Source organism: Haliotis rufescens, unplaced genomic scaffold, assembly GCF_023055435.1.
Source record: "Haliotis rufescens isolate VD_foot unplaced genomic scaffold, xgHalRufe1.0.p SCAF_18, whole genome shotgun sequence".
In the NCBI taxonomy this organism is placed as follows: Eukaryota; Metazoa; Mollusca; class Gastropoda; order Lepetellida; family Haliotidae; genus Haliotis; species Haliotis rufescens.
This window is the reverse complement of record NW_025963868.1, coordinates 25,013,243-25,040,251: the sequence shown is the minus strand read 5'-3', so window position 1 is coordinate 25,040,251 and position 27,009 is coordinate 25,013,243. Positions and strand designations below refer to the sequence as shown.

Sequence of the window (27,009 nt, the reverse complement as noted above, 5' to 3'; positions counted from 1 at the left end):
ACACCAACAGATGTGTTTGTGAAGCAACCAGTTGAATCACCAGAGGTTTCAGAAGGAACACTATTGCTCGCCACAAACTATTACTGCGCCGGGGTGGGGTATAGGTTAGCCTTACAAGCCGCTCTGTATCGGTCAGTACACCAACAGATGTGTTTGTGAAGCAACCAGCTGAATCATCAGACGGTTCAGAAGGAACACTATTGCTCGCCACAAACTATTACTGCGCCGGGGTGGGGTATAGGTTAGCCTTACCAGCCGCTCTGTATCGGTCAGTACACCAACAGATGTGTTTGTGAAGCAACCAGTTGAATCATCAGACGGTTCAGAAGGAACACTATTGCTCGCCACAAACTATTACTGCGCCGGGGTGGGGTATAGGTTAGCCTTACCAGCCGCTCTGTATCGGTCAGTACACCAACAGATGTGTTTGTGAAGCAACCAGTTGAATCACCAGAGGTTTCAGAAGGAACACTATTGCTCGCCACAAACTATTACTGCGCCGGGGTGGGGTATAGGTTAGCCTTACAAGCCGCTCTGTATCGGTCAGTACACCAACAGATGTGTTTGTGAAGCAACCAGCTGAATCATCAGACGGTTCAGAAGGAACACTATTGCTCGCCACAAACTATTACTGCGCCGGGGTGGGGTATAGGTTAGCCTTACCAGCCGCTCTGTATCGGTCAGTACACCAACAGATGTGTTTGTGAAGCAACCAGTTGAATCATCAGACGGTTCAGAAGGAACACTATTGCTCGCCACAAACTATTACTGCGCCGGGGTGGGGTATAGGTTAGCCTTACCAGCCGCTCTGTATCGGTCAGTACACCAACAGATGTGTTTGTGAAGCAACCAGTTGAATCATCAGACGGTTCAGAAGGAACACTATTGCTCGCCACAAACTATTACTGCGCCGGGGTGGGGTGAAGGTTAGCCTTACCAGCCGCTCTGTGTTGGTCAGTACACCAACAGATGTGTTTGTGAAGCAACCAGTTGAATCATCAGACGGTTCAGAAGGAACACTATTGCTCGCCACAAACTATTACTGCGCCGGGGTGGGGTGAAGGTTAGCCTTACCAGCCGCTCTGTGTTGGTCAGTACACCAACAGATGTATATGTGAACCACCTCAGCTGAAGCATCAAATGTTCCAGAAGGAACACCGTTCTTTGTCTATCATCGAATAATATTTTTCTCTCTCAAATATTTCACCCTCAGCTGCGAATTATAAGCCACTGTCTGTCCAACATATTAAAGGGAAATTGACTTTATCACAAATTTAAATGGTCGCGAAGAAAGCCAAGCTTGGCTAATCATCCGTTAAAACGAACCTCGTGCTCTGAAAAACGTTCTTGTTTGACAACGTAAACAAATTAAAACATTGTTCCCGTTTCGCATGGTATAGTATTTCTATTGTTTTGAACGTCCCTCGGTCCTGCCATTGCGTCATTGGCTCAAACGAGTGAATATGTACAAGGGGAGATAATCGTGTCAGGAATCAGAGAATTCAGCTATTTACTACAAAGACTTCAGCACCATCAGTAGTAGGTATCTGTATCCAGGATAAATCTTTTGATAAAGCCATCTCTGTGGTTGTTTTTCATCTTTCTGCATTTTATCGTCAGTATATTCCAAGATATATATTCATATTTCGTTTTTCGAGCTCTGACTATCGATAAACAGATCCGAACTTTTGACCTTCGTCGCACCAGTCGCAAATAACAACGTGTTGGGAGAAGAAAGAAAAACTATTTATTGGTGTCTCACATTACAATTTAATTTCATTTGACACATTTGTTAAAATACAGGTGTATATTAAAAGAAGGATCCCGCCATACAGGCCTATCAGACACATAAAATGCTTTATAAATAATTCAAAATCATACGGAACAGTCATTGTTATAGTAATTAATTGAAGCGGTCCAAAAATATACAGCCGTCCTGCATCATCAGAGGATTTTTAACCAACGTCAGGCGCACGGGAGGCCCAGTCGCCGAAGTCGTAATTTGCAGAGTTGCTCCCCTTAGGCGTGCAAGGATCCTATGTCAGCACCATAACTTTGGATTTCACCAAAGTGTCAAAGTCTAAGACTGCATGTATAATTCAGCAGACCCAGACCCATCAATCTCACTCACTCAGCCAAAGGCAACCTTTTAATTTTTTATTTGTTTTATCTTCAATTCTTCCGTCCACCCGCACCCTCTGAAGCATTCGTGCCCAACTCGTATTATTCCGGGACAAGCCGAATAGCGACTCGTGCCCCTCTCATGGCCATTTTTGCGACTGGGTTCCGTTTTAGCGCAAACGGGCATACCTAAAACAATTGTCAACTCGTTGCCTAATGGTTCACATATATTTCCCCATATATGATATATATTTCAGATGCAATTTAAAGCACGCCGGGACGTGCGGAATTATACAGTATGATTGAACACATTTAACTGTGTCTTTGGTATATTTTTAGATGCAAGACATATGTAAAATCAAAAATTATTTCTGAGGGATTATTTGACAAAGAATCATACGCGCATTCTGATTGGTTTGTCGTATTTTCGCACCTAACATTCATCGATAGGGGGACGAGTCTTCTTGCAGGTTACGGAAAGGGGCGAGTGGTGACGAATGCCTCTGAAGGTGAACACGGGTGTGAGACACCCCGAAATAGCCTGAATAGCCTCACAATGAATAGGTTGTCTCCCTTACCTTACTCTTTTCCTCCACATCTCGTTTGTTGTTTTACCGCCACACTCAGCAACAGTCCAGCAAAATGACGGCGGTCTGTAAATAATCGAATCTGGACAATCCAGTGATTGACACCATCGATACGCAGTTGGAGTACGACGACATGCATGAACCAAGGCAGCGAGCCTAACCACTTGATCCCGTTAGTTGACGCTAATAAGGACAAGCATTGTCGCCTCTTACCAGTTCTGACCCGGATCTTCACTGGTTGATAGACCCTTGAGGGATGAGAAACACACAGTAGTAAAGACGGCCTAGTTTTCCCCACATTGACGTTACCATAGCCTAAGGAAGAGCGATGTCGTGTGCATTGACAGTTCTGGGCCCACTTGCACAAAGCGATCTTAGCGCTAAGACTGTTGTGAGTCTATGTTAAAGTATGGGCGTTACGATCATCTTAGCGCTAAGATCGCTTTGTGCAAGTGGGCCCTGGTGCATTAAACGGGGTGTTACACACTGCATGGTCAACTACCACATGTCAGTGTCATGATCACGACAGATTGTCAAGACGTTATGAAACTATTAATCTGTCATCCTTGTGTCTGTGTTCACTGGAGCGTGGGTGTAAATAGAAGTTGCGTGGCGACAGCTTCGGGGGTGTCTCACCAGATTTTGGGACAATTGTTTTGATATTGTGAAATTCTAAGATACATAAGTTGACATTTCATTTTATTATCCTGAAATTTCGAGATCCTTATTTTGAAATTTCAACTTAGCATGTATCTTGAAATTTCAACATCGTATCTTGCAATTTCAACTTGGTATCTTGAAATTTAACTAAGTAACTTGAATTTTCAAAGAAAAAAAAGAAAAAAACAAAAAAACAAATGGCCCCAAAAGGCTTCCGTACTTTACCACATCACGCCCCTGTTTTCTTCACAGCTCTGTCTGGCGTACCGTGGTGTCGTCAAGTACCTGAACATGAAGTATCAGTACGAGGAGTCGGATGGAGACAAACCAGTCGCGTGGAAGACCTTCAACGTCCCCACAGTCGACGACCCTGACAAGTAGGTCCAGATGTCTAGTCATCATTGGATAAAATGTTGACGTTAATATAGAATACTAAACGAGCTCCCGTGTAATAACAATTTTATTAAACGAGTTTCGCTCGTCAGATACCACAACTATTCACGAGGTTCCTAAGATTGGTTTTGCATGGGAGCGAGTTTAGTAATTTATTTATTACTTGCCATTTATAAAAAAAATTAGAATTATACTGTCCTGTGTGAATAGGCTGACACCTACACGATCCACGGCATAATCCAATTGAGCTTAGCAAAATAATACTTCAAACACGTCAAAAGTTGAAACGTATAAATTTAATACCATACAACGGTCCGCCTTTAGAATTCAGGCGTCCGTTACACAAGTTATCGTAACGCTAAGGTTATCGCAACTCACATACTTTCACACAGACTTACGACTGTCGTTGCGCTACAGTACGATCGCCTTGTGGAACGAGGCCGTGCACCGCAAAGTTTATAATCACGTCACAATACCCGATGACGTAATTTGTGGAATTTTGCACTCTCCTACCCAGAGTTCCTTGCGGCCGGGAGCCAGCCAGCATAGTACCTCTGCCACAGGCCAGCGCCATGTGACGATTCGTCACATCTTTCACAGTCCATTCAAGATATTGCGTATGCGTTTAATTTTTGACAAGCTTTCACATTGTGATAAACAAATGTCAAAGAATGGTTACGGTTCATTTAGAAAGTATCCTAAAACGTGAAAATCTACTTGCTTTTGCGTAGTTATCGTTTGTTTACATTGGTTGTACGGCTCCACGTGCTGTCGCCGAAGCCCTTCGAAGAGCTAGCGATACGGTCACTTCGATGTATAAAAATATAAATTGTATTGTCATGCAACTCACTGTCGCAGTTGTATTAGCATATCTATATAATTATGCAAAACAATATGTAAAGCGCCCCCCAAAACTTGCATTAGTCCGTTCTATACTGATTTCTGAAAAAGCGCGTTTGTTTACAAACAAGAGAAAAGTCCGGTCACGTGATATGCAAATTAGCCTGTGGCAGTGGTGTTGTGCTGAGTCACCACTTCGCCGGAGTGTGGGAATTTTGCTGCAAGATTCATCGGTGAAACAATGCCATGTGACGTCAGCCTAGCAACAAGGTTGCTGGGGTCATCGAGTGTGCATAAGCTCTTCTCAGTGATCTATCACCTCCACACGCAATGTCGTTGAGTAAGCCAAGGGATGTTGAGAGCTTTCAATACTTTTTGGTGAAACGTGCCCGACAGAACACAACCACGCGTTTTGGTATTACACAATGTGTACTACAGTTGTATGTTTATTGAACGGGTGATTTCTTGACGGGCGGTAACAACCATCTTAGATGTATTCTAACAGTACACGGGATCATATGGGATCAGTAGTTCGGCTTTCTTATTGGTCAATCTGACTTTCAGGCATAATAATGTTAAAAGCGGCGTAAAATCATACTCACTCACTTACTCCAAGGCTCCGAAATTTGCTACGCAGATTTGCATCTCTTAGTCGAAGCAGGATCCGATGAGCGTTGTTTCGAATCCTAGATTCAGCCCGATTATAGTCCCATGTTTGTCACCACAATGTCCTTCCTTGGGGGTGTCACAGAATGCGCCCCTTTATGCTTGCCTGACACGCCATGATATAAGCGGCGTTAAATTCACTCACTCACTCAGATACTCACATCACGTGTATGTCTCGTTGCATCTAGGTGGGCCTATACGTGTATTGACCTGTACAAGATTGAATCTCGCTTCACGTGTATGTCTCGTTGCATCTAGGTGGGCCTATACGTGTATTGACCTGTACAAGATTGAATCTCACTTCACGTGTATGTCTCCTTGCATCTAGGTGGGCCTACACGTGTATTGACCTGTACAAGATTGAATCTCACTTCACGTGTATGTCTCCTTGCATCTAGGTGGGCCTATACGTGTATTGACCTGTACAAGATTGAATCTCACTTCACGTGTATGTCTCCTTGCATCTAGGTGGGCCTATACGTGTATTGACCTGTACAAGATTGAATCTCACTTCACGTGTATGTCTCCTTGCATCTAGGTGGGCCTACACGTGTATTGACCTGTACAAGATTGAATCTCACTACACGTGTATGTCTCCTTGCATCTAGGTGGGCCTACACGTGTATTGACCTGTACAAGATTGAATCTCACTTCACGTGTATGTCTCATTGCATCTAGGTGGGCCTATACGTGTATTGACCTGTACAAGATTGAATCTCACTTCACGTGTATGTCTCGTTGCATCTAGGTGGGCCTATACGTGTATTGACCTGTACAAGATTGAATCTCACTTCACGTGTATGTCTCCTTGCATCTAGGTGGGCCTATACGTGTATTGACCTGTACAAGATTGAATCTCACTTCACGTGTATGTCTCCTTGCATCTAGGTGGGCCTACACGTGTATTGACCTTTACAAGATTGAATCTCACTACACGTGTATGTCTCCTTGCATCTAGGTGGGCCTACACGTGTATTGACCTGTACAAGATTGAATCTCACTTCACGTGTATGTCTCATTGCATCTAGGTGGGCCTACACGTGTATTGACCTGTACAAGATTGAATCTCACTTCACGTGTATGTCTCATTGTATCCAGGTGGGCCTATACGTGTATTGACCTGTACAAGATTGAATCTCACTTCACGTGTATGTCTCATTGCATCTAGGTGGGCCTATACGTGTATTGACCTGTACAAGATTGAATCTCACTTCACGTGTATGTCTCGTTGCATCTAGGTGGGCCTATACGTGTATTGACCTGTACAAGATTGAATCTCACTTCACGTGTATGTCTCCTTGCATCTAGGTGGGCCTATACGTGTATTGACCTGTACAAGATTGAATCTCACTTCACGTGTATGTCTCGTTGCATCTAGGTGGGCCTATACGTGTATTGACCTGTACAAGATTGAATCTCACTTCACGTGTATGTCTCGTTGCATCTAGGTGGGCCTATACGTGTATTGACCTGTACAAGATTGAATCTCACATCACGTGTATGTCTCCTTGCATCTAGGTGGGCCTACACGTGTATTGACCTGTACAAGATTGAATCTCACTTCACGTGTATGTCTCGTTGCATCTAGGTGGGCCTATACGTGTATTGACCTGTACAAGATTGTATCTCACTTCACGTGTATGTCTCCTTGCATCTAGGTGGGCCTACACGTGTATTGACCTGTACAAGATTGAATCTCACTTCACGTGTATGTCTCGTTGCATCTAGGTGGGCGTATACGTGTATTGACCTGTACAAGATTGAATCTCACTTCACGTGTATGCCTCGTTGCATCTAGGTGGGCCTATACGTGTATTGACCTGTACAAGATTGAATCTCACTTCACGTGTATGTCTCGTTGCATCTAGGTGGGCCTATACGTGTATTGACCTGTACAAGATTGAATCTCACTTCACGTGTATGTCTCCTTGCATCTAGGTGGGCCTACACGTGTATTGACCTGTACAAGATTGCAACTGAACACAGGGCAGGACATGTCGGCTACCGGCTGCACGCCATCAAAATCTACCGCCCCAACTCCATCGATGACATCTACGTGGACTCTGTGACCATCGTCAGGGAAGACACCACCAAGGATCTTGGTACGGTATTCGTTTTTTCCAAAACTTAGGTACACTAAACAGTGCCAAGTACCGCTTACTGCATATTTCTATATTTTCTTCCGTTTTCTATATGAAATATACCCGTGTAAATCCGGGTTCGAATAGGTCTTCAAAAACCCATGCTTGCCGTAAAAGGCGAACTGTGCTTGTCGTGAAGGGTTCGTGTGGTCAGGCTCGCTGACATGGTTGATGCATGTCATCCCAATTGCTTGGATCGATGCTCATGATGTCAATCACTGGATTGACTGGTCCAGACTCGATTGTATCGCCGCCATATAGCTGGGAAATTTCTGAGTGCGGCGTTTAACAAACAAAAGAACGAACCCATTTTACAGGAGGCATCGATGGTAGTATCTTTAATATTTTTCAAGGGGGCACGGGTGGCTCAGTCGTCTAAGGCGCCGCGATTCGCTGAGTGCACAGTTCCGTCCCTTATCATTGTGGGTTCGAATCCCGGTTCGCCCCGATTATGTTTCTAGGTTTGTCAGCACCATACCCTTGCTCGTGGGTTTCACAGAAGTGGTAAACGTCTGAGACCTGCATCACTTCGGGCTTTCTTCGCGCATTAAGCTGACACGCCGCGATATAACTGGAATACTGTTAAAAGCGGCGTTAAACCCAACTCACTCACTTATATTTTTCAACACGTCGCTATATAAGTGCAATAATCTTGGACGCGACGTTAAACCCAATTTCACCTCACCTTATATTTTGCAAAATGAGATCCATATCGTATGTTAAAATTTCCCAAAGAGATATAGTAATTCGGGATATTAATTAAAATTAATTCTTGTGCGTTGTGCTTCCAGGTATATTATAAAGAGTGACTCGGTTCAATGGCTTGTCTGAGTGCGTGTCATCCTACCCTGAGGGCGTAGGGCATTGCTCATAATATTAACCACTGGTTTGTCTGGCCCATACTCGATTATTACAGGTCGCCGTCATAACACTGGAATATAGCTGACTGTAGTGTAAAACAAATGTATTGATGGGGGCCCCTTTCGGGTATCCCCGCCGTGATACTGATGTAATATTGCTGGCGTGACACATACATCACTGGCTGGAGGGGCGGTCGGGTAGCCTAGTGGTTAAAGCGTTCGCTCGTCACGCCGAAGACCCGTGTTCGAATCCCGACATGGGTACAATGTGTGAAGCCCATTTCTGGTGTCCCCCGCCGTGATATTGCTGGAATATTGCTAAAAGCGGCGTAAAACCATACTCACTCACTCACTCACTGGAGGAAAGATCCAAATTAGCAAGGTCATGGACATCAATTTTTTCGTTTTGGGTTTTCAGGTTTGTTTGTTTGTTTGTCTAACGCCGCACTCAGCAATATTCCAGCTATATGACGGCGGTCTGTAAATAATCGAGTCTTGGACCAGACAATCCAGTGATTAATATCATGAGCATCGATCCACGCAATTGGGATCGATGACATGCATCAACCAAGTCAGCAAGCCTGACCACCCGATCCCGTTAGTCGCTTTTTACGACAAGCATAGTCACCTTTTACGGCAAGCATGGGTTGCTGAAGACCTATTCTACCCCGGATCTCTTAACGGGACTCGTTTGCTTGTGCGTGTATGTGTGTGTGTCTCGGTATGTGCCTGTGTCTGTCTGTGCATGTGTGTGTTTGTCTGTGCGTGTGTGCGTGTTAGGTTTTCAGCTGGCGGGCTTTGATAGCACTATAGACTACTGTTCAAAACGCCCTTGAACCCACTCACCCATTTGCCTCTTTCTCTGTGCAGCTGGCATCAATGTACGCCGTATGAAACAGGGGAAACCAAACGGAGCGTTTGTTCGTGGACTCGAAGTCACCAAAGAAGCTGACAAGACCTACACCATCGCCATCGACCCCCACAACTGTGGCGATAAGTTCCCGCTCTTCGGTGTCGAATTTGCATCAGTAAGTTAAGAGAGACTTGTGGAGACACCTCAGCATTGATCACTTGTAGGGTTGCGACGGGTACTCGAGTACCCGATAACGGGTCGGGTAGCTTAGGACTCGAGTCCAATTTTCAGGACTCGAGTACCCGTTCAGGGGAGATAACTCTAATCGCCTTTCGTAACTCGTAAGTCACTTCAAAATAGACGACAAAGCGGACAAACGTTCAAATGTTTTAGGTAAGCCATGCAGGCATTTAATAAAAAACATATAATACCCTTAGAATAGATCAATAGATGTTTGATGACCTTTTATTCGCAAAAGCATTACAAACAAGTGGGACAACATTGAACTACGGGTACTCGAGTCCGGTTCGGGTATTGTCTGCCGGGTACTCGAGTTCAGTTTTCGTACCCGGTCTCAACCCTTATCACTTGGTCCCGTTTCACAAGCGATCTCAGCGCTGAGAGGAGCGTAACCACTATTTCTTATCAGTGGGTTATGTACGGGACCCTGGATAGTATTTTAAATGTTCCACAAATATCATCAGGGCTCGGCTCAACAAAGCGATCTTAGTGTTACGACTTTCGTAAGATTATTTTAAAGTATGGGAGAACATGTGTAACGAGTATCAGGGCCCGGTTCCACTAAGGGGGCGGTCGGGTAGCCTAGTGGTTAAAGCGTTCGCTCGTCACGCTGAAGACCGGGTTCGATTCCCGACATGGGTACAGCCGGTACAGAGCCGGTACACAGCTTCATCACAAACCACATCTAGTTGATTTCTCGACCGAAGTTGATGATTTTCACAACCGGAGAAAAATCTTAGCGTTGTTTCTAGCCATTAACAGTCCCATAAAGATTCTGCCATTAAGGGATCGCGGAGAAAGATTTGCAGAAAATGTAACTCGCCGCAGAATTGCAGAAAGATCGCGGAATTTGCCTTTTTGTCAATAGAAACACTATTTTTGATTATGCCTAAGCTTTTCTATCGAATTTCGAACTCGTATGATGCCCAAACATTTGACAAGGGATTCAAACATACAAAATATGAATCATGCAACAAAACGAAATTTAATTCTAACCTTTACACGTTCTTGTGGTATGTTGACTACATAAACTATGTTTACATCTAGCTATAAATAAATATCAGTGACACCATAGATATTTATTTGCATAATTTTATGTCTATACAATAATAACAATTCATAATGACAGTTTGTGGAATTATTTTGTTTCGGATTTGTATTCGAGTTTCCAAAAAATAAGTTTGTATAAATTGAGGAGGAAATGGAACCTTATGTTTTTACCGCAGAACTTTGTAATTGTACAGCAGAATTTTGGTAATATTTCCGCAGATTGTTGAAAATTTTAGCGCAGAATTCGCCAAGGACCGAGCCATGGCGACGGGTTACATGGTCAAGTATAAGCTTCACTAGCTGAGCGTTATTACATGTAATTGCTGTGTACTTCGTGCCAAATTCTTGGGGAGATGAGATCCCCTGCGCCCCAGACTAAAAAATACATGACATTTTATGTGGATAGCAACTTCTTTTATTCTTCGTCATGACGTTTCAGAGCTACTTCTAGCTCCTTCATCAGGTGAATGCTGAGTTAGTGCATAGACTGTATATATATACTTACTGCGGGTTGAAACGTCATTCACTCACTCACTCGCTGACTCCCTTTTATCAGAGAGAATCCGGCAGTACCAGCAGCTCCAGTATGGCCGCACTCTACAGGACCAGCAACAACAACAAAAACCTTGACGTCGACATAACCCGCTCCTCCAAAGCCTCGCCGCCCATAGGGGGTGACTTCCGCATCACCTTCAAAGGGGAGACAACCCAACGTAAGTGTTATATTATGATTAACAGTGTACACACGAATAGCTTGCACTATAAACTCGTCATAAGTCCGGAGTAGTACACACAGCCACACACACACACACACACACACACACACACACACACACACACACACACACACACACACACACACACACACACACACACACAATGCACTTGGTTGATTGCGAGTCATCGTGCCCGTTGGCGTGGCACGTTGTCGTTGCTCACTATTTGAATCAATGGATTGTCTGCCAACATTCCACGCATGTGTCCTACGACTGCACTTCCGTGTGGACTGACACTGCTACACGCCCTCTCCCTCCAACCCCAACCCCCCTTCCCCCAGGGCGGATCCAGCATTTTTAAAAGGGAGGGGTCCAAACTATAACAATCCCCTCAACTAAACAATGATCCGCAAATGCCACACACACACACACACACACACACACACACACACAGAGTACTACCCACACTCCAAGCTGGCACGCCATATGAACTAGAAACACGTTCAAAGCGGCGTTATTCCGACCTCGCTCAGTTTGACATTAATGAGGATGTGTTCATGTCATGCCATCCTGTCTTCCAGCTATAAAGCCGAGCGCGACGATTCAGGAAGTGGAGGCACAGCTCGAAGCGCTAGGCACGACGGGAGATATGCGCGTAGAGCGGGTGGGAGACTGCGCCAACTTCAAATACATCGTCACGTGGCTCGGTCAGCCAGGCGACCAGGAGGAAGTGACGGTACGAATATATGTACATGTTATAACGTTAACGTCGACTGCAGGGTGTGCAACTCATCCTGTCCTGTTGGGCAGTTGTGTAATAATTGTCTCCACATCACATGTTTCAGCTTTATGCGACAGTTGGAATAATTGAGGGTCGACTAAAATCTAGTCTCTGAAATGAACATATCGTACAGAAAAAACAGTTGTTCAGTTATCTTAATAAAATATAATAAAAGGGAGCCAAGTGCCTCTCTTCATTTTCTAGACTTGCCAAACATTATAGATTTGCATGGGCTGTATTTGATATATATTTGTATCAGGGTCTGTAAGACAGACTAGATTGAGGGTTGCAATCCTGATGAACACCTAATCCCTGGGTGAGGGAGTGTTGTTTTACGCCGCTTTTAGAAATATTCAAGCCATACGGCGGGAGCTCCAGAAATGGGCTTCACACATTGTTCCCGGACCCATTGTTGCACTTTAGCCACCGTCCCCGTAGTGTCAGAGTGTTTCTCTGATGATACCCCCATGTTATCGTACTGATGCTTTCCTGCATCGTTATTATGTTAAGGTAAAGTATGAAGCCTTGGGCCACATCTACACCGCATTCGTGACCAAGTCGTGTTATTCCGGGACAAGCCGAATTGCAGGTTACGGAAAGGGGCGAGTGGTGACGAATGATCTACACTGGACATTGTCCTTGGTTACCGAAACCGCCGTTCCCCAGCTTCTCGAATGTGCAGAAAAATTAAAACAAATGAAAAAGTCGGATAACTATCCTCAATGATCTGGAATGTCCCATCATTGACTGAACGCAGTTGTATACGCTCGTAACAGAGTCCTACGGATCAGGAAAGGCCCAGAGAGGTCGGCCAAGCACTCCCGACAGTATGGTGCGTCATGTAATATTCGGAAAACCCAGCCGATTTTGTCTAGTCGGATTACAATCGTGACTATGTCGTGACAGATTCTGCTGTATCGGATCATAATCGTAACAATGTCCTGTGTTGTCTGGACGGTGTCTTGTGGATCGGGATGCTGTCGTGATGAACGGGCATGAATTGTTCACTGCCGTTTCTTGTCGATTGAGTCCAGATTGCGTCCAAACCTTGCCTAACTCGAACCGTCTTTGTCGGTTCACTGTCAGGTCTCTGTCGGATCGCATTCGGGAGAATCGGAATGCTGTCGGGACAGATTCGGTCGTATTTTACCAAGCGGAAGATACAAATCGGATCAGATTTGGATTGAGAACGGGAGAATCGGGACGCTTATTGTTTGTGATTGTTTGTGAATTTACCGCCACGAATCACAGGATCTTGATCAAACTTTTGACAAATTTTAATCGGGAATGGTCCTATCAAGGACAGCAGTACAAATCCTGAATGTGTGACTGAGCCCTAAAAGTGAGTGAGTGAGTATGGTTTTACGCCGCTTTTAGCAATATTCCAGCAATATCACGGCGGGGAACACCAGAAATGGGCTTCACACATTGTACCCATGTCGGGAATCGAACCAAGGTCTTCGACGTGACGAGCGAACGCTTTAACCACAAGGCTACCCGACCGCCCCGAGCCCTAAAAGAAAATAATAATGGCGTCTCGAAGAATATGCTTTTCATTGAGGCCCATACGCAAATGGTTTTAAAGGGCGTTTGTGTGTAAATTATTTTCTGGTTGACATGGGTGATGTCTGTTTTCCGGAAATTTTGCTGTTTTCAGTTGAACAATTGATTTGCCTTTGTTTGTTGGACAGGATACGCTTACACTCTCGCGAACATCTTATATCATCACTATTTGGTAGTGATTCACAAACACATGCTCATGGTCACAATCATACACTATACTCATGGATATGTATTGGTCATGTATTGTACTTATTTTACACGACCGAATGTATTTTTAGCAACCATTTTAAAAGTTATTACTTTGTAACTATATTTCGACCACTGAACCAATTTTTTTTATAAAATCTATTATTGAACAAAGTAAAAAATATGAAAGATCATTTCTTAAAGTGAGTTTTTAACCTTGAGATAACAAAGATCCAGCTTTTTTATTGCAATATCGTTATTTTGTATCCAGCTGACAACGAGTGCTTTGTCCGGAAATATCGTCAACGGCGTTGTCAAAACAACTCGAAACGGCAGCCTGTGGTATGACCCAATCCAGGGCGACATGCTTCGCATAATTAGTGACAAACCTCAGGTACGTACCTTTGTTGCTTTGGATCATCTCCGTGGTCCAGCGGACAGAGCGTCTGTCCGGAGAGCGGGAGGTCGGTGGTTCGATCCCCGTCTCCGTCACACCAAAAGACGTTAAAAGATGACTAAATTCTTCTGGACCAGACAATCCAGTGATTAATATCATGAGCATCGACCCATGCAATTGGGATCGATGACATGTATCAACCAAGTCAGCGAGCCTGACCACCCGATCCCGTTAGTCGCCTTTTACTACACGCATAGTCACCTTTTACGGCAAGTATGGGTTGCTGAAGACCTATTCTACCCCGGCGTCTTCACGGGTCTGGCATTAAGGGGCCAAAACAAGGACTGGTCGGCTCGGAGTCAGTGTACTGTGTCTGTGTTGGGTGTCCATGTTAAACTGTGGCATGGTATCTCAGTGGGCTATCTATAGAACCTGCCTTAGCCCGGACTAGTACACGTTTCAACATGAGGTTTGGAACGGGGCCATGTTGGTGTAATTTTTTATAACTTTTTAATATAATGGCAATTATGAGATGTGTTCAACTGACTAACAAGACGTTTTTATTCCGACTTAGGTTTGCATTTTTTCCCTCTTTTGACATTATACATTTACGTTTTGCCATATTGAGTGGTTTCGCGAACTTTCAGAGAAAATATATCAAAGAGCAAATCCATGGCCGACAACTTTCCTCCATAGACATATCCTCAGAAAATCAGCTTGGTCAAAGATCTTTCAAATATTACGAAAACGCTTCCCGAGAGACAACCTTTTTGACTCATTTTATACTTCATGATAGCTTTACTTCATGTAAAAAACTAATTCTGTGTAATATGAACACATTTGAAAACGTCTACCCGTACCCTGTGTTTAGTCATGTGACACATGGTAAAATGACAATAACAATGACATTCCATGGTTGCACTAGTACAAGTCGCTAATGTTCGCATTTCTTTCTGACTATGTGCACATTCCTTCTGGCTTTTAAATGTTTGAGTAAAGACAAAGCTTCAGTCAACTTCAGTGTATGCACAGTCAGCGTGCCCGGGACCCGCGAAGATTCCAGGGTAGAATAGGTCTTCAGCAACCCATGCTTGCCGTAAAAGGTGACTATGCATGTCGTAAGAGGCGACTAACGGGATCGGGTGGTCAGGCTCGCTGACTTGGTTGATACATGTCATCGATCCCAATTGTGTGGATCGACGTCATGATATTAATCACTGGATTGTCTGGTCCAGACTCGATTATTTACAGACCGCCGTCATATAGCTGGAATATTGCTGAGTGCGGCGTTAAACAACAAACAAACCAACCAGCACAGTCAGATCGTTTTATACTATACGTTTTACACTTGTTGCCAGGGCTCCCGTAAAACAATTCCCGACTGATTATTTTTTACCTATCTCTTGAGACCTACATTGGGTACCCGGGTAGGGTCGGATAATAGGGGGTACCCGGGTAGTAAATTTGGACTGGTCCCAGCCCTAGTCTCCAACTCTCTATGTTCCATGGCAGGTTGCAGTCACGGTGAATAACGTACCTAGTTTGTGTGATGGCGACTGCACCTTCGACTGGACCGACGCCGCCACACCGGAAGTCACCGCCATCAACCCTGCACAAGGTAAGACGTTAACACTCCACCCAACGGTTGACCTCATTATTATTATTATTATTATTATTATTATTATTATTATTATTATTATATATTTTTTATTATTATTATACCTTCTTCATCCTCAGGATAACAATACGAAACAAACCTGCAATCCCAGAAACGTAATGTTTATTCATGTCGTGTCGTGGTTGTACAAGAGAGATATTGTTTAACGCTGAAGTCGGCTTTAAAAATCAGCTATACCATGGCCGACGGTAAATGACGCAATCGGTCAAACCACTGGTCTATAGTATGGACAAGGGATCACTTTAATGCTACACAGCCAACCGGATCGGACATGGTCACGACCTGGTCCTTGTTTTAGATACATGTTAAATTCAAGAATTAAGACCTACCCGTGAAGGACAAATTTTAAGTTAGTGGTTAGACGCTGTTTTGAACAGTATTTCAGTAATATTACGGTGTGTCAGCTTGAGTGAGTGAGTGAGTTGGATTTAACGCCACTTTCAACAGTATTCCAGTTATATCGCGGCGTTTCAGCTTAATGTGGGAGGAAAGCCCGAAGTGATGCAGGTCTTAGACGTTTACCACTTCGGTGAAACCCACGAGCACGGGTATGGTGCTGACAAACCTAGAAACATAATCGGGGCGAACAGGGATTCGAACCCACAATCATAGGTTTCTGGCGTGCCCAAGGGACGCAACTCTGCACGGCGAATCGCGGCGCCTTAGACGACTGGGCCACCCGTTCCCCCGTGTCAGCTTGAGCTTGTGCAGGAAAAGCCGAAGTATTGCAGGTTAATCACTGCGGGGTGAAACCCACCAGCAAGGTATCAGGGGTTAATACATTCTTATCCCTCTTTGGGCTGTTCGTTAGAAAAAAGATCAGCGCCAAACAGAACAAACAATTTTGTCCAACAACCAAATGTATTCTGACCGGAACTCAAAGGGTAATTTTGTAGCCGTGGCCTGCTATATAACACTTTGTCTTATGTTGTTATTGTCTGTCTTCTTTAGGCACGCTTGCTTTAAATACGGTCCTGACTATCACTGGGACTGGCTTCTCTACGACGGATGAAGACAACACGGTAATGATAGGAGGCGTGGCTTGCACTGTTACCGGAGCAACAGCCACTCAGATCACTTGCTCAGTTGGCAATGGGCCAACCGGAAGCTATGTTGTCAAGGTCAACGTCGCCGGCAAAGGGGAGGCAAATAGCACTCAGCAATTTGAATATCGATCTTCTGCCACTGGCATCTCGCCAACAACTGGTAGTCTCGCAGGTCAGTGACATGAGTGAGTGAGTGAGTGAGTTGGATTTAGCGCCGTTTTGGAAAGTACTTGAGTTATTATTTTATCACGACGTGTCAACTTGTGAAGGAGGAAATCTAGTCTGTCTCACAGTCTCTAATCATACCTTTTTTCCCCTTACTGAAATAGTTCAGTCTGATTGAAGCAAGTCTAGATTTTTAAAAAAGAATCTTCATTCTAACTATGGCGCCTTTTCAATTTTAATAGAGTATCAAAATATATGTTAGTCTAAAGTAAAGACTGAAGTTATTCAAGTCTTAGACATTTACTTTAAAACTAACCTGGAACCGAGATTCAAATCCACGATCTTAGGATTCTGGCACATAAGGGACGCAGCTCTGCATAACCAATTGCATAATAAAAAAATAATTATTGAAAACAAATATAAAATTATATTTATAACAAATACAACAATGTTCAATGTATGGAGTCACGACGAATTCCATTTGTCCACGAGTCAAAGAAAGCTCCCAATTTTGCATTTCGGTGTATAATATTGAATGTTATTTTTTTTTATAGGAAGAGTCTTAAATAGCATTATAACGTTAACTGTGTTTTTATAGGTGGAACATCACTGACAGTCAGTGGACACGGGTTCACCGCTGATGCTGTTGTAAAGGTTGACAATGTCTTGTGTACGTCTCCTGTCATTGAACCTGGCAAGATTGTCTGCGTCACTCCGGCAGCGGTTAGTAACATTACTGTCGTATTTCCCCCAGGGAGCTGAGAATGAAACACGAGTGAATAATGAAAAATTAACTGGGCATTCACTTTGATTAAATTCCTAAATGATGGTGAGTGTTGAAAATGTAGAATTGTTATCATGATTACCAGTTTTATTATGAGTGTACAATAAAACCCCGTTAATCCGGATGTATCTGTTCCAAGTAACATAGTGCGGATTACCTAATGTCCGGATTAGCGGTATCTCTTTATGCATAAATGTAGTGTAAATGACTCCAAGGCATTTTTGTGTCCGTTTCTATGAACCGAAAAAAAGTAAGACCACGCCCTCTGCCGGATACTGTTGCCTTATTGGCTGATAATAGGCTGGGCGGGGCTTGTGTTACATTATTGTGCTGAGCAATCGCGATTTCATTAATTTTGTGTCATCTACATTTTTTGTGTGTTAAAGATGTTACTTTGTTTATTGAGGAATAAACGGGAAAACACGATGGGCACACTTTGCTTTCACGAAAGGAAATATTCCTTCGTAAATGGTGTTTCTTTTGCGGCAGTATTATTCCGGAATGTGACGTTTTCGGATTAATTGAGTCCTGATTAGCGAGGTTTCACACTGTATATTTTCATCGTATTTATTGTGAGACACTGGTACATAATCTAAATAAAAGCATTTCACAAGCTGTCGATGCCAAATATACATGTATATCCTCTTTAATTCGATGTTCAGAGATCGAAAAAATATCGGTTTATCGGTTGTTCGAGACAAGCAAAGTTCCGATAAGATAAGATTTGACGTACACTTATATATAGCGAGATAGGGGGCTTTAGGAACAAAGAATCAATTTTATAAACTCTTTTTAATTGTTTAGACCTCATCGTCAAAAACAAACGTCCCAGTTACCGTTGACCAGACTGGTGCAACCTTGACCTCTCCCGTGGAGTTCAACTTTGACGCCGCTGCTACAGCCGTCATCAGCTCCATCTCCCAAAGCAGCAGCAACGTCAGAGGTACTTCCACACATGGCTGCCACCGTCGCTATTAATCATGTAGCTTTCTTCTTTGTTAGTGATGGTCGTAAAGTATGTTTCATCTGGCATCTTTTAGATAAGACAGAGGTTGAAATACATATCACATGAAACAACAGCTCGGTTAGTTTCTGTTACTTTGACCGCCTCCGTGGTCTAGTGGTTGAGCGTCTGCCCGGAGAGCGGTCCGGGTCATACAAAATACGTTAAAATATGGTGCCCTGTGTGACACTCGGTACCTAGATATAAGACAAAGTTTGAAATCCATAACACTGTTTATGTGTGGTGATCCGCCAATTTAAAACTAAGCAGATTCATAAGGGTCGGGAAGTAACGGCTCAATCTTATATTGCAAGATTGGCTGGTTTGTTGTTTAACGCCGCACTAAGCAATATTCCAGCTGCATGACGGCGGTCTGTAAATAATCGAATCCAGGGATTAATATCATGAGCATCGATCCACGCAATTGGGATCGATGACATTCATCAACCAAATCAGCGAGCCTGACCACCCGATCCCGCTAGTCGCCTTTTAAGACAAATATAATCACCTTTTACGGCAAGCATGGGTTGCTGAAGAGCTATTCTTCCCCGGATCTTCACGGGTCTTATATTGCAAGATGTTTGTTACTTTGCCAAGTATGAGCTTTATATTTCTGGCCGTGATAAAAATAACTTTTCCCGGAAATGAAAAAAATGTTACCAGTGAACCAGGTCGAGATGATGCGTTTCCATGACATCCCAGAGCCGAATGTACCATCTTTTAAAACTTGGAGTATTCGTTTGTCCCACCCTTTATATAACCACTCGGCCTGTCCTGTATGACACGAATGTTGTTTCTGATAATCTGAATGGTTGGTTGGTTTGTTGTTTAACGCCGCACTCAGCAATATTCCAGCTATATGACGGCGGTCTGTAAATAATCGAGTCTGGACCAGACAATCCAGTGATTGATATCATGAGCATCGATCCACGCCATTGGGATCGATGACCGTGCATCAACCAAGTCAGCGAGCCTGACCACCCGATCCCGTTAGTCGCATTTTACGACAAACATAGTCGCCTTTAACGGCAGGCATGGGTTGCTGAAGACCTATTCTACCCCGGATGATCATCTGAATGAACTTAATGACGCCGTTTTCAGGTGGCGAGTCCATCACTATTTCCGGAAGCGGGTTTGGTGCCAGTGCCGATCCAGCCAACCCCTTGACTCTGTGTGGAAGGGTCGCAAACATCACCAGCTACTCCGATACAGAGATCATCTTCGACACCCCCTCCAATCCTGCTGGGTCTTGCGTCCTCATGTTGAAGACCGGCAATTCGGGATATGCGGATACCACGTGAGTTGTCTTTCCCTCACAATGTCAGTCGGCGTATTACCGGACTGGCCTATGCTTAATAAGGTTTTACAACTGAAGATTGTTCGTTGCACATGGTGGATGTCCTGACAAAAATGTGTTTATGTTGTACTTCTGAATACTATTGCTCAGTCATTAGCTGTTTTCTCAGGACCGCCTCCGTGGTCTAGTGATAGAGCGTCCGCCCGGTGAGCGAAAGGTCCGGGGTTCGATCCCCGGCCGCGTCATGCCAGAAGCCGTTCAAATCCGGTACTTGTTGTTACCCTGTCTGGCGCTCGGTATAAAGGGGCTAAAACAAGGACTTCAGAGATAAAAAAAAATGTCTCCAAGGAGTTATAGTGTCTCCACACACAATACAATAATAATAAATGGTCTGTCTTTAAAGGAAAAAAATAATTCATTTTTTAGCATCACCGTTACATGTCACCATAAGTAAATTTAATGTATTTTATATTTTACAGCACAAACAGTATATCCGCTGTGACGTACACACTGAAAGTAACCAACATCTACCCAACAATGGGGTCAATGTATGGCGGCACAAAGGTTACAATTACAGGTCAAGGTTTCGTTGACGGTGACCTCACAGCTGCCAAGGTCATGTTCGGTCCCCATAAATGTGCCGTAGAGTCAGCTACAGCAACAACGGTGATATGTACCATCGCCGATACCGGTGTCGTTCACGATGTCGCCAACACTGGATCAGATCCCGGTACGTAGTTTGTTTGGAAAAATAGGCTCAGATGGATCCATTGGTCAAACGCACGACGATTCGCTTTGCAGAGTTGTGTCCCTTGCTACAGATACTGATAGATGTGTGTGAGTGAGTGAGTATTGTTTTACGCCGCTTTTAGCAACATTCCAGCAATAGCACGGCGGTGGACACCAGATATGGGCTTCACACATTGTACCCATGTCGGGAATCGAACATTCCATGATGTTTGAAAACATTAGCATTGACTTCTCCGTAACATCGGCATGTGTGTCGTTGTACACCGGGACACCACCATATTTAAATGCAGTGACGTCATATTTTACATGACAACACCAAAAACATAAACTATATCGCACTGTCGAATGATACATTTCATATTTGGGACGGATATGTATGTATATCAGCAAAACTTTTCCTGGCTACGAATTCAAATGCTTGGTCAAAATAATCATTGTCGCAACGTAGTTTTATTGTAACGGAGGGGGCACGGGTGGCCCAGTCGTTTAAGGCGCCGCAATTCGCTGTGCAGAGTTGCGTCCCTTGGGCACGCCAGAAACCTATGATCGTGGGTTCGAATCCTGGTTCGCCCCGATTATGTTTCTAGGTTTGTCAGCACCATACCCGTGCTCGTGGGTTTCACCGAAGTGGTAAACGTCTAAGACCTGCATCACTTCGGGCTTTCCTCCCACATTAAGCTGACACGCCGTGACATAACTGGAATACAGTGTTAAAAGCGGCGTTAAACACAACTCACTCACTCACTATTGTAACGGAAGTGCTGTGTTTTATTTCCAGTGTTTGGCGAGGGCTACGCATGGGTACCACACTTAAGCCAGATAATGGAAGGAGACAGTGTCCGCTTCAGATGGACTACCCCTGAGTTCATGACCGGAATTCTCTTCCGCATCCTTCAAGTGAAGAACGCTAGCACGACGGAGGAGGTGAACAACGGGTTCACGTCCGGACTGACTCGTACAGCCAATGGTGCGTCTCTCCAGTCACACTAATGCTTATAAGCCCAAGAGAATTCTGGGTAGAACTGTGTTTGTTTAAATGCAAATGAAGCGATCATTGGTTCGGTTCTGCCAGTAACTGCGTGACATCCACGTGGATCGTTACAGATGTTTTCAGTCACTGGTTTATCTGGTGCAGACCAGATCATGTACAGGCCACAGCATATAGTTTGCCAGACGATCGATGTTTGATTATTTGTTTATTGTTCCACCAATATAACGGCGGTCTTTAAATAATCGAGTGCATGTTACCCTGTGTGGCACTCGGTAGCTAGATGAGACAGAGTTTGAAATCCATAACACTGTTTATGTGTAGTGGTCCGCCAATTTAAAACTAAGCAGATTCATAAGGGTCGGGAAGTAACGGCTTCATCTTGTATTGCAAGATTGGTTGTTGTTTAACGCCGCATTCAGCAATATTCCAGCTACATGACGGCGGCTGTAAATAATCGAGTCTGAACCAGTCAGTGATTAATATCATGAGCATCGATCCACAGAATAGGAATACGATGACATGCATTAACAAAGTCAGCGAGCATGACCACCCGATCCCTTTAGTCGCCTCTTACGACAACCGTGGTTTCTGAAGACCAATTCAAACCCGGATCTTCACGGGTCCAATAAAAATTAATATACAGACAGCCGTGATATAGCAAGGAAAATACAAGAATTAAACAGTGTTGAGTCACATGTTTGCTTATGCCAAAATAATCAATGTTCATATAGCCCTAAGTATATATTTTTTGCTGTGAGCGTAACCATGGGTGAAGAGGACCACTGTAACGTGTCCAACGTCCGTGGCTACCTCACCCAGAATTCACAAAATATACGTGAAATTATCCCAGTGGGTGGTGTCTCCTGGCTATATGGCTGATAGCTTGTTGATTAGAACTTTCTCATCAGTCTCCAAGTAGTCCAAGTTCGTCAAAAGTTCGTTTGATATATATGTTATCCATTTATGTTTACACTTTAAAAATAGGTCGTCATTATATAATATCTTGTTTTCAAGAAAGGATAATTTAGATTTCTCGGAGAGTAATTTTACCCCAAAACTTATTATTCTCATTTAAGCGATGTTTGATAGATGGGGTCTTCCAAGTTCCCCATGTTCCATGACATTTGGAGTGCATTTCCTTGAAGATGAAAAATATTTTATAAAACGCAAATGGACACCTACTAGATTTGAGATGTTTTCAAATCCCCATACATGTTCTTCGCACTGGTAGAAAAAAAACTGATATAACCATACTGTCAAAAAGACGCAGTTGACATTCAAGTGATAAATTTAACTTCGACGAATCCGGGTTGTATTCGAAGCATCATATGACAAACTTCAGTGAAAACAAACTTATTTACAGTTTAACTAAGCCTTGGTAAAACCAGCGTCTGGGTCATACCATTATGAGTAAAGGTGTGTATGGCACTTAAAAACTATTCCACTATCTGACAACTGGGAGCCTGACAAATGGAATGCCCCTCCGAAGGTCATTGTTCGTGATGGCGCGGATAGCAGCCCTTGCGGCCAACGATGCGAAATGCTGCCTTGACATAGGACTGCTATAAACACATGAATTACTCACTCCCCCCCCCCCCCCCCCCCCGCCAAACCCACTTCCTGTCGGACATGTCGTCTACTTCAGATAGGGTGGCCAGGGTCGATGACGTGGTTGATTGTATGTCAATCACTGGCCGGTCTTTTCTTTGTTGTTTAAAGCCGCACTCAGCAATATTCCAGCTATATGACAGCGGTCTGTAAGTAATCGAGTCTGGACCAGACAATATAGTGATTGACATCATGAGCATCGATCCACGCAATTGGGATACGATGATATGTATCAACCAAGTCAGCGAGCCTGACCACCCATCCTAACGACAAGAATGGGTTGCTGATTTTCTGTGCCCTATCACTATGTTTACATTTTAGCTTTATGGAATCTAAGGTAGAGATTTTATGGATGTCAACTTCTTTATTGTGAGGAACACAACGTTTCGGAGTATATATTAACTCCTTCATCAGGTGAATGAGGTGAATGATGAAGGAGTAACTATCCGAAACCGTGTGTTCCCAATAATAAAGAAGTTGACATCCATAAATCCTCGACCTTATGTTCATCACTTCTAAATGCCATATGGAATCGGTTTCTCAGATAATCAACTGCTGTTTCCTGATTGGCTGATATTAGAATTGTCAATGTCACTAATTTCATATTGCTGTCTTTTGTTCTTATGATTACGTAAGCAGTCTGTAAAGTTACTATTGTTGACGTATTTATTATAAAAAAATGCCTAACATGTTTTTTTGAGTTTATAAGAGCTACATTGTAAAACGTAAAGATCGATGTGCGCACCTGCTTTTACCTTCATACCTTCATAAACAAATTTATGTTTTAAGTATTTATTATCCAGGTGGCTACACCCAGTTCTTCCCAAACACCGGCCACTTCTACTACACCAGCGACTACGTCGACGAGCAGAAACAAATCCTCGCAAGAGGAGCAGTGAAGGTGAAGGCGAGAACCTCACACACGGAAGTACTTAACTTCACTATCGCCGGCTATGAAGCAATGTACGATACATGTAAGACCATCTTACCTCCTCCTCAAGCATGTCATGTATTAACAATTAGTACGCTTTAGAAAGTGCAAGTCCGCCCATTAGTCCAGGCGCTAAAAAGGGGCGGCCGGGAGCCTAGTGGGTAGAGCGTTCGCTCGTCACGCAAAAGACCCGGGTTCGATTCCCGACATGGGTACAATGTGTGAAGCCCATTTCTGGTGTCCCCCGCCGTGATATTGCTGGAATATTTCTAAAAATGGCGTAAAACCATACTCACTCCCTCACCCAACTATTTGTTTAAAGCCTCTGTGTGCTCGAAATGGCGCAATAAGTCTCGTCTTGGGATTGAGCAGCTCTTAAAATGCGCGTTCGAACACTGGTTGTGGCTACTGGGTGAGATTATGTGTGAGAGTATCAAAGAGATAACCTTGTCAGAGGCAGCAACAGAGCCAAATTCAATGCAGCAGCTGTAAAACAAACCTTTCTGGCCCAAATACAGTATTACTGTTTAAAATCCATTCCAATTACACTGTTACTGTTTAAGATCCATTCAAGAACATCCATGTGCTGTGAACGGGACGCCTGATTTTGTGTAAACCAGTAATGTCCTAAAGTCATGTTTTACATCCAGTACTTCTTTGTTTATCAGCTGGTTCCAGTCCGACCGACACCTCAGGCTGCCCAGGAACAAGTGATGCCATTTCCGGTTGCACTGACCCGGAACCGGAAGTAAAGGACACCGCTAAGTTCAACTTCAAATTTTATTCCTGTAGCTCACCTTCCGTCACGAACATCAGCAAAGATCAAGGGACAACGGGTGATGTCATCACTATCGAAGGATCGGGTTTCAGCGACACGGAATGCCAGAACGAGATAGTGATAGGCGACGCCGTGGGGGTTGTCGAAGATGGTGCGTCAAGTACCTCCGTATCTTTCAAGATTAACCCCTCCAAGTCTCCTGAGATTGGAAAACGCGACAGTTTAAAATTCCGCGTTGGAAACAGGGGTTATGCGAAGGTAGGAAATGGAGTAAAGGAACTGACATTCGTCCTGCTTCCTTACGTGACTGCGGTATCACCCTCCACCGGGTCAAAGGTCGGAGGTACAAAGGTCACCATCACCGGAACAGGTTTCCAAGGGACAGCTAAGGACATCTCTGTTGACATGGAGGGATATTCGTGTGACGTCACAACTGTAATTTACACAGAGATTGTCTGTGTTACGTCAGGGACGACGTTGGGGGAGAAGACAATATCCGTTACGGTCGCAGCTGGCGAAAATAATGTCCCCGCGGAATGGATGAGTGGGGTTGATAAGACCTTCACCTTCGCCGACTCCGAAACTCCAACCGTGACTGCTGTTACTCCAACGTCTGTGAGTGGGTCTTCTACAACAATCACCGTCACTGGTACTATGTTTGGAACCGATGCTGCAGCCCTCGCTGTTAAACTGGACGAATCTGTCTGTACGATCAGCGGCTCAGTCACAGACACGACGTTCAGCTGTGCCGTCGGCGATGTCGCCGTAGGGAACCACAACGTCGCAGTCGTTGTAGCTGGGAAGGGAACAGCTGCAACCACGGTGACGGTAGAGAGTTCTGCTGTCATAAGCGGGGTTACCCCTAGTACGGGTAGTGTAAACGGGGGAACAGTTCTCACAATTAACGGCAATGGATTCGTTGTCGGCGAAACCACGGTGCAAGTCGGCGGAGAAGACTGTGTTGTTACTGCAGTGACTCCAAGTCAAGTTCAGTGTGACACGTCGTCCCATGCCGCAGGGGCTGTAGATGTCGTTGTCACATCGAAAGGAACGACGTACCCGACAAAGGCCGCAGCGTTCACGTACGACGCCGCGGCGACACCGACCTTCACCTCTGTTTCTCCAAATGCTGGAGTCGCCGGCGACGTTATAACGGTAACCGGAACAGGATTCAGCACCAACGCTGCGGAGAACGCTATTGTTATCAATGACATCAAATGCGTAGTCAGTGCAGCCACCGCAACATCAGCCACGTGCACACTTGGTAACCAGGCAACAGGAACATATCCAATCAAAGTGGTTGTAGCAGGGAAAGGTGCGACTACGGAATCAACGTTTACGTACGAATTAGCCCTCACAAGTATTTCACCGTCAAGAGGTAAGCTACAATGCATGGGATGGTAATTATTGCAATTGTAAGTTTAAGACCTTTGCGATTTCGATGAGAATTAACATGGGGAAAGTTTGCTTAGGAAACGGTTTGGCAGTATAAAACGTATGAAAAGTAACAAAATATTAAGCTCCTTTATAAATGTCCATCATTCTTTTTATACAACATTTCGTGACTGTCTACCCCGTTACAATAATCAAATCAATGTATTAATAACAGCAAACGTATTACTAAGCTGATTTTAATTGAATGACTTTACAAATTGTGTACACGAAAGCCAGATCACTGCCGTGTTGGGGTCAAAATATGTATTTTACGGAATAATCAACGAATTTTCACTGTAAACTTTGGCAGAAATTGAATTTGATTTGGATCTGTTTGATATACTATTTGATACTACTAATATAAATAGAAATCCATGAGGTCATCAACCCAAATATACACAACAACACTTAAATTCATCAAGGGAAAAGATAGTAATTTTGAATTTTGTACTTTGCTTCTACATTTAACGGTATGATAAATTGAAACGTA

The 27,009-nt window shown here is 43.9% G+C and overlaps 1 protein-coding gene across 5 annotated transcripts in view; it reads left to right on the top strand.

Annotated features, from left to right (window-relative positions):
- LOC124132985 (fibrocystin-L-like) overlaps positions 1-27,009 on the top strand; it is a 153,579-nt gene that overhangs the window by 77,852 nt on the left and 48,718 nt on the right. For all 5 annotated transcript variants that reach the window (XM_048398465.1, XM_048398463.1, XM_048398464.1 and 2 more), the window contains 15 exons: positions 3,621-3,745; positions 7,206-7,369; positions 9,139-9,296; positions 10,968-11,124; positions 11,709-11,863; positions 13,929-14,051; positions 15,567-15,672; positions 16,684-16,950; positions 17,542-17,666; positions 18,532-18,670; positions 19,832-20,027; positions 20,507-20,757; positions 21,556-21,744; positions 24,180-24,350; positions 24,976-26,463. In XM_048398465.1, the coding sequence (XP_048254422.1) occupies positions 3,621-3,745; positions 7,206-7,369; positions 9,139-9,296; positions 10,968-11,124; positions 11,709-11,863; positions 13,929-14,051; positions 15,567-15,672; positions 16,684-16,950; positions 17,542-17,666; positions 18,532-18,670; positions 19,832-20,027; positions 20,507-20,757; positions 21,556-21,744; positions 24,180-24,350; positions 24,976-26,463 (3,814 nt within the window). The remainder of the gene's footprint in view (positions 1-3,620; positions 3,746-7,205; positions 7,370-9,138; positions 9,297-10,967; positions 11,125-11,708; positions 11,864-13,928; positions 14,052-15,566; positions 15,673-16,683; positions 16,951-17,541; positions 17,667-18,531; positions 18,671-19,831; positions 20,028-20,506; positions 20,758-21,555; positions 21,745-24,179; positions 24,351-24,975; positions 26,464-27,009) is intronic.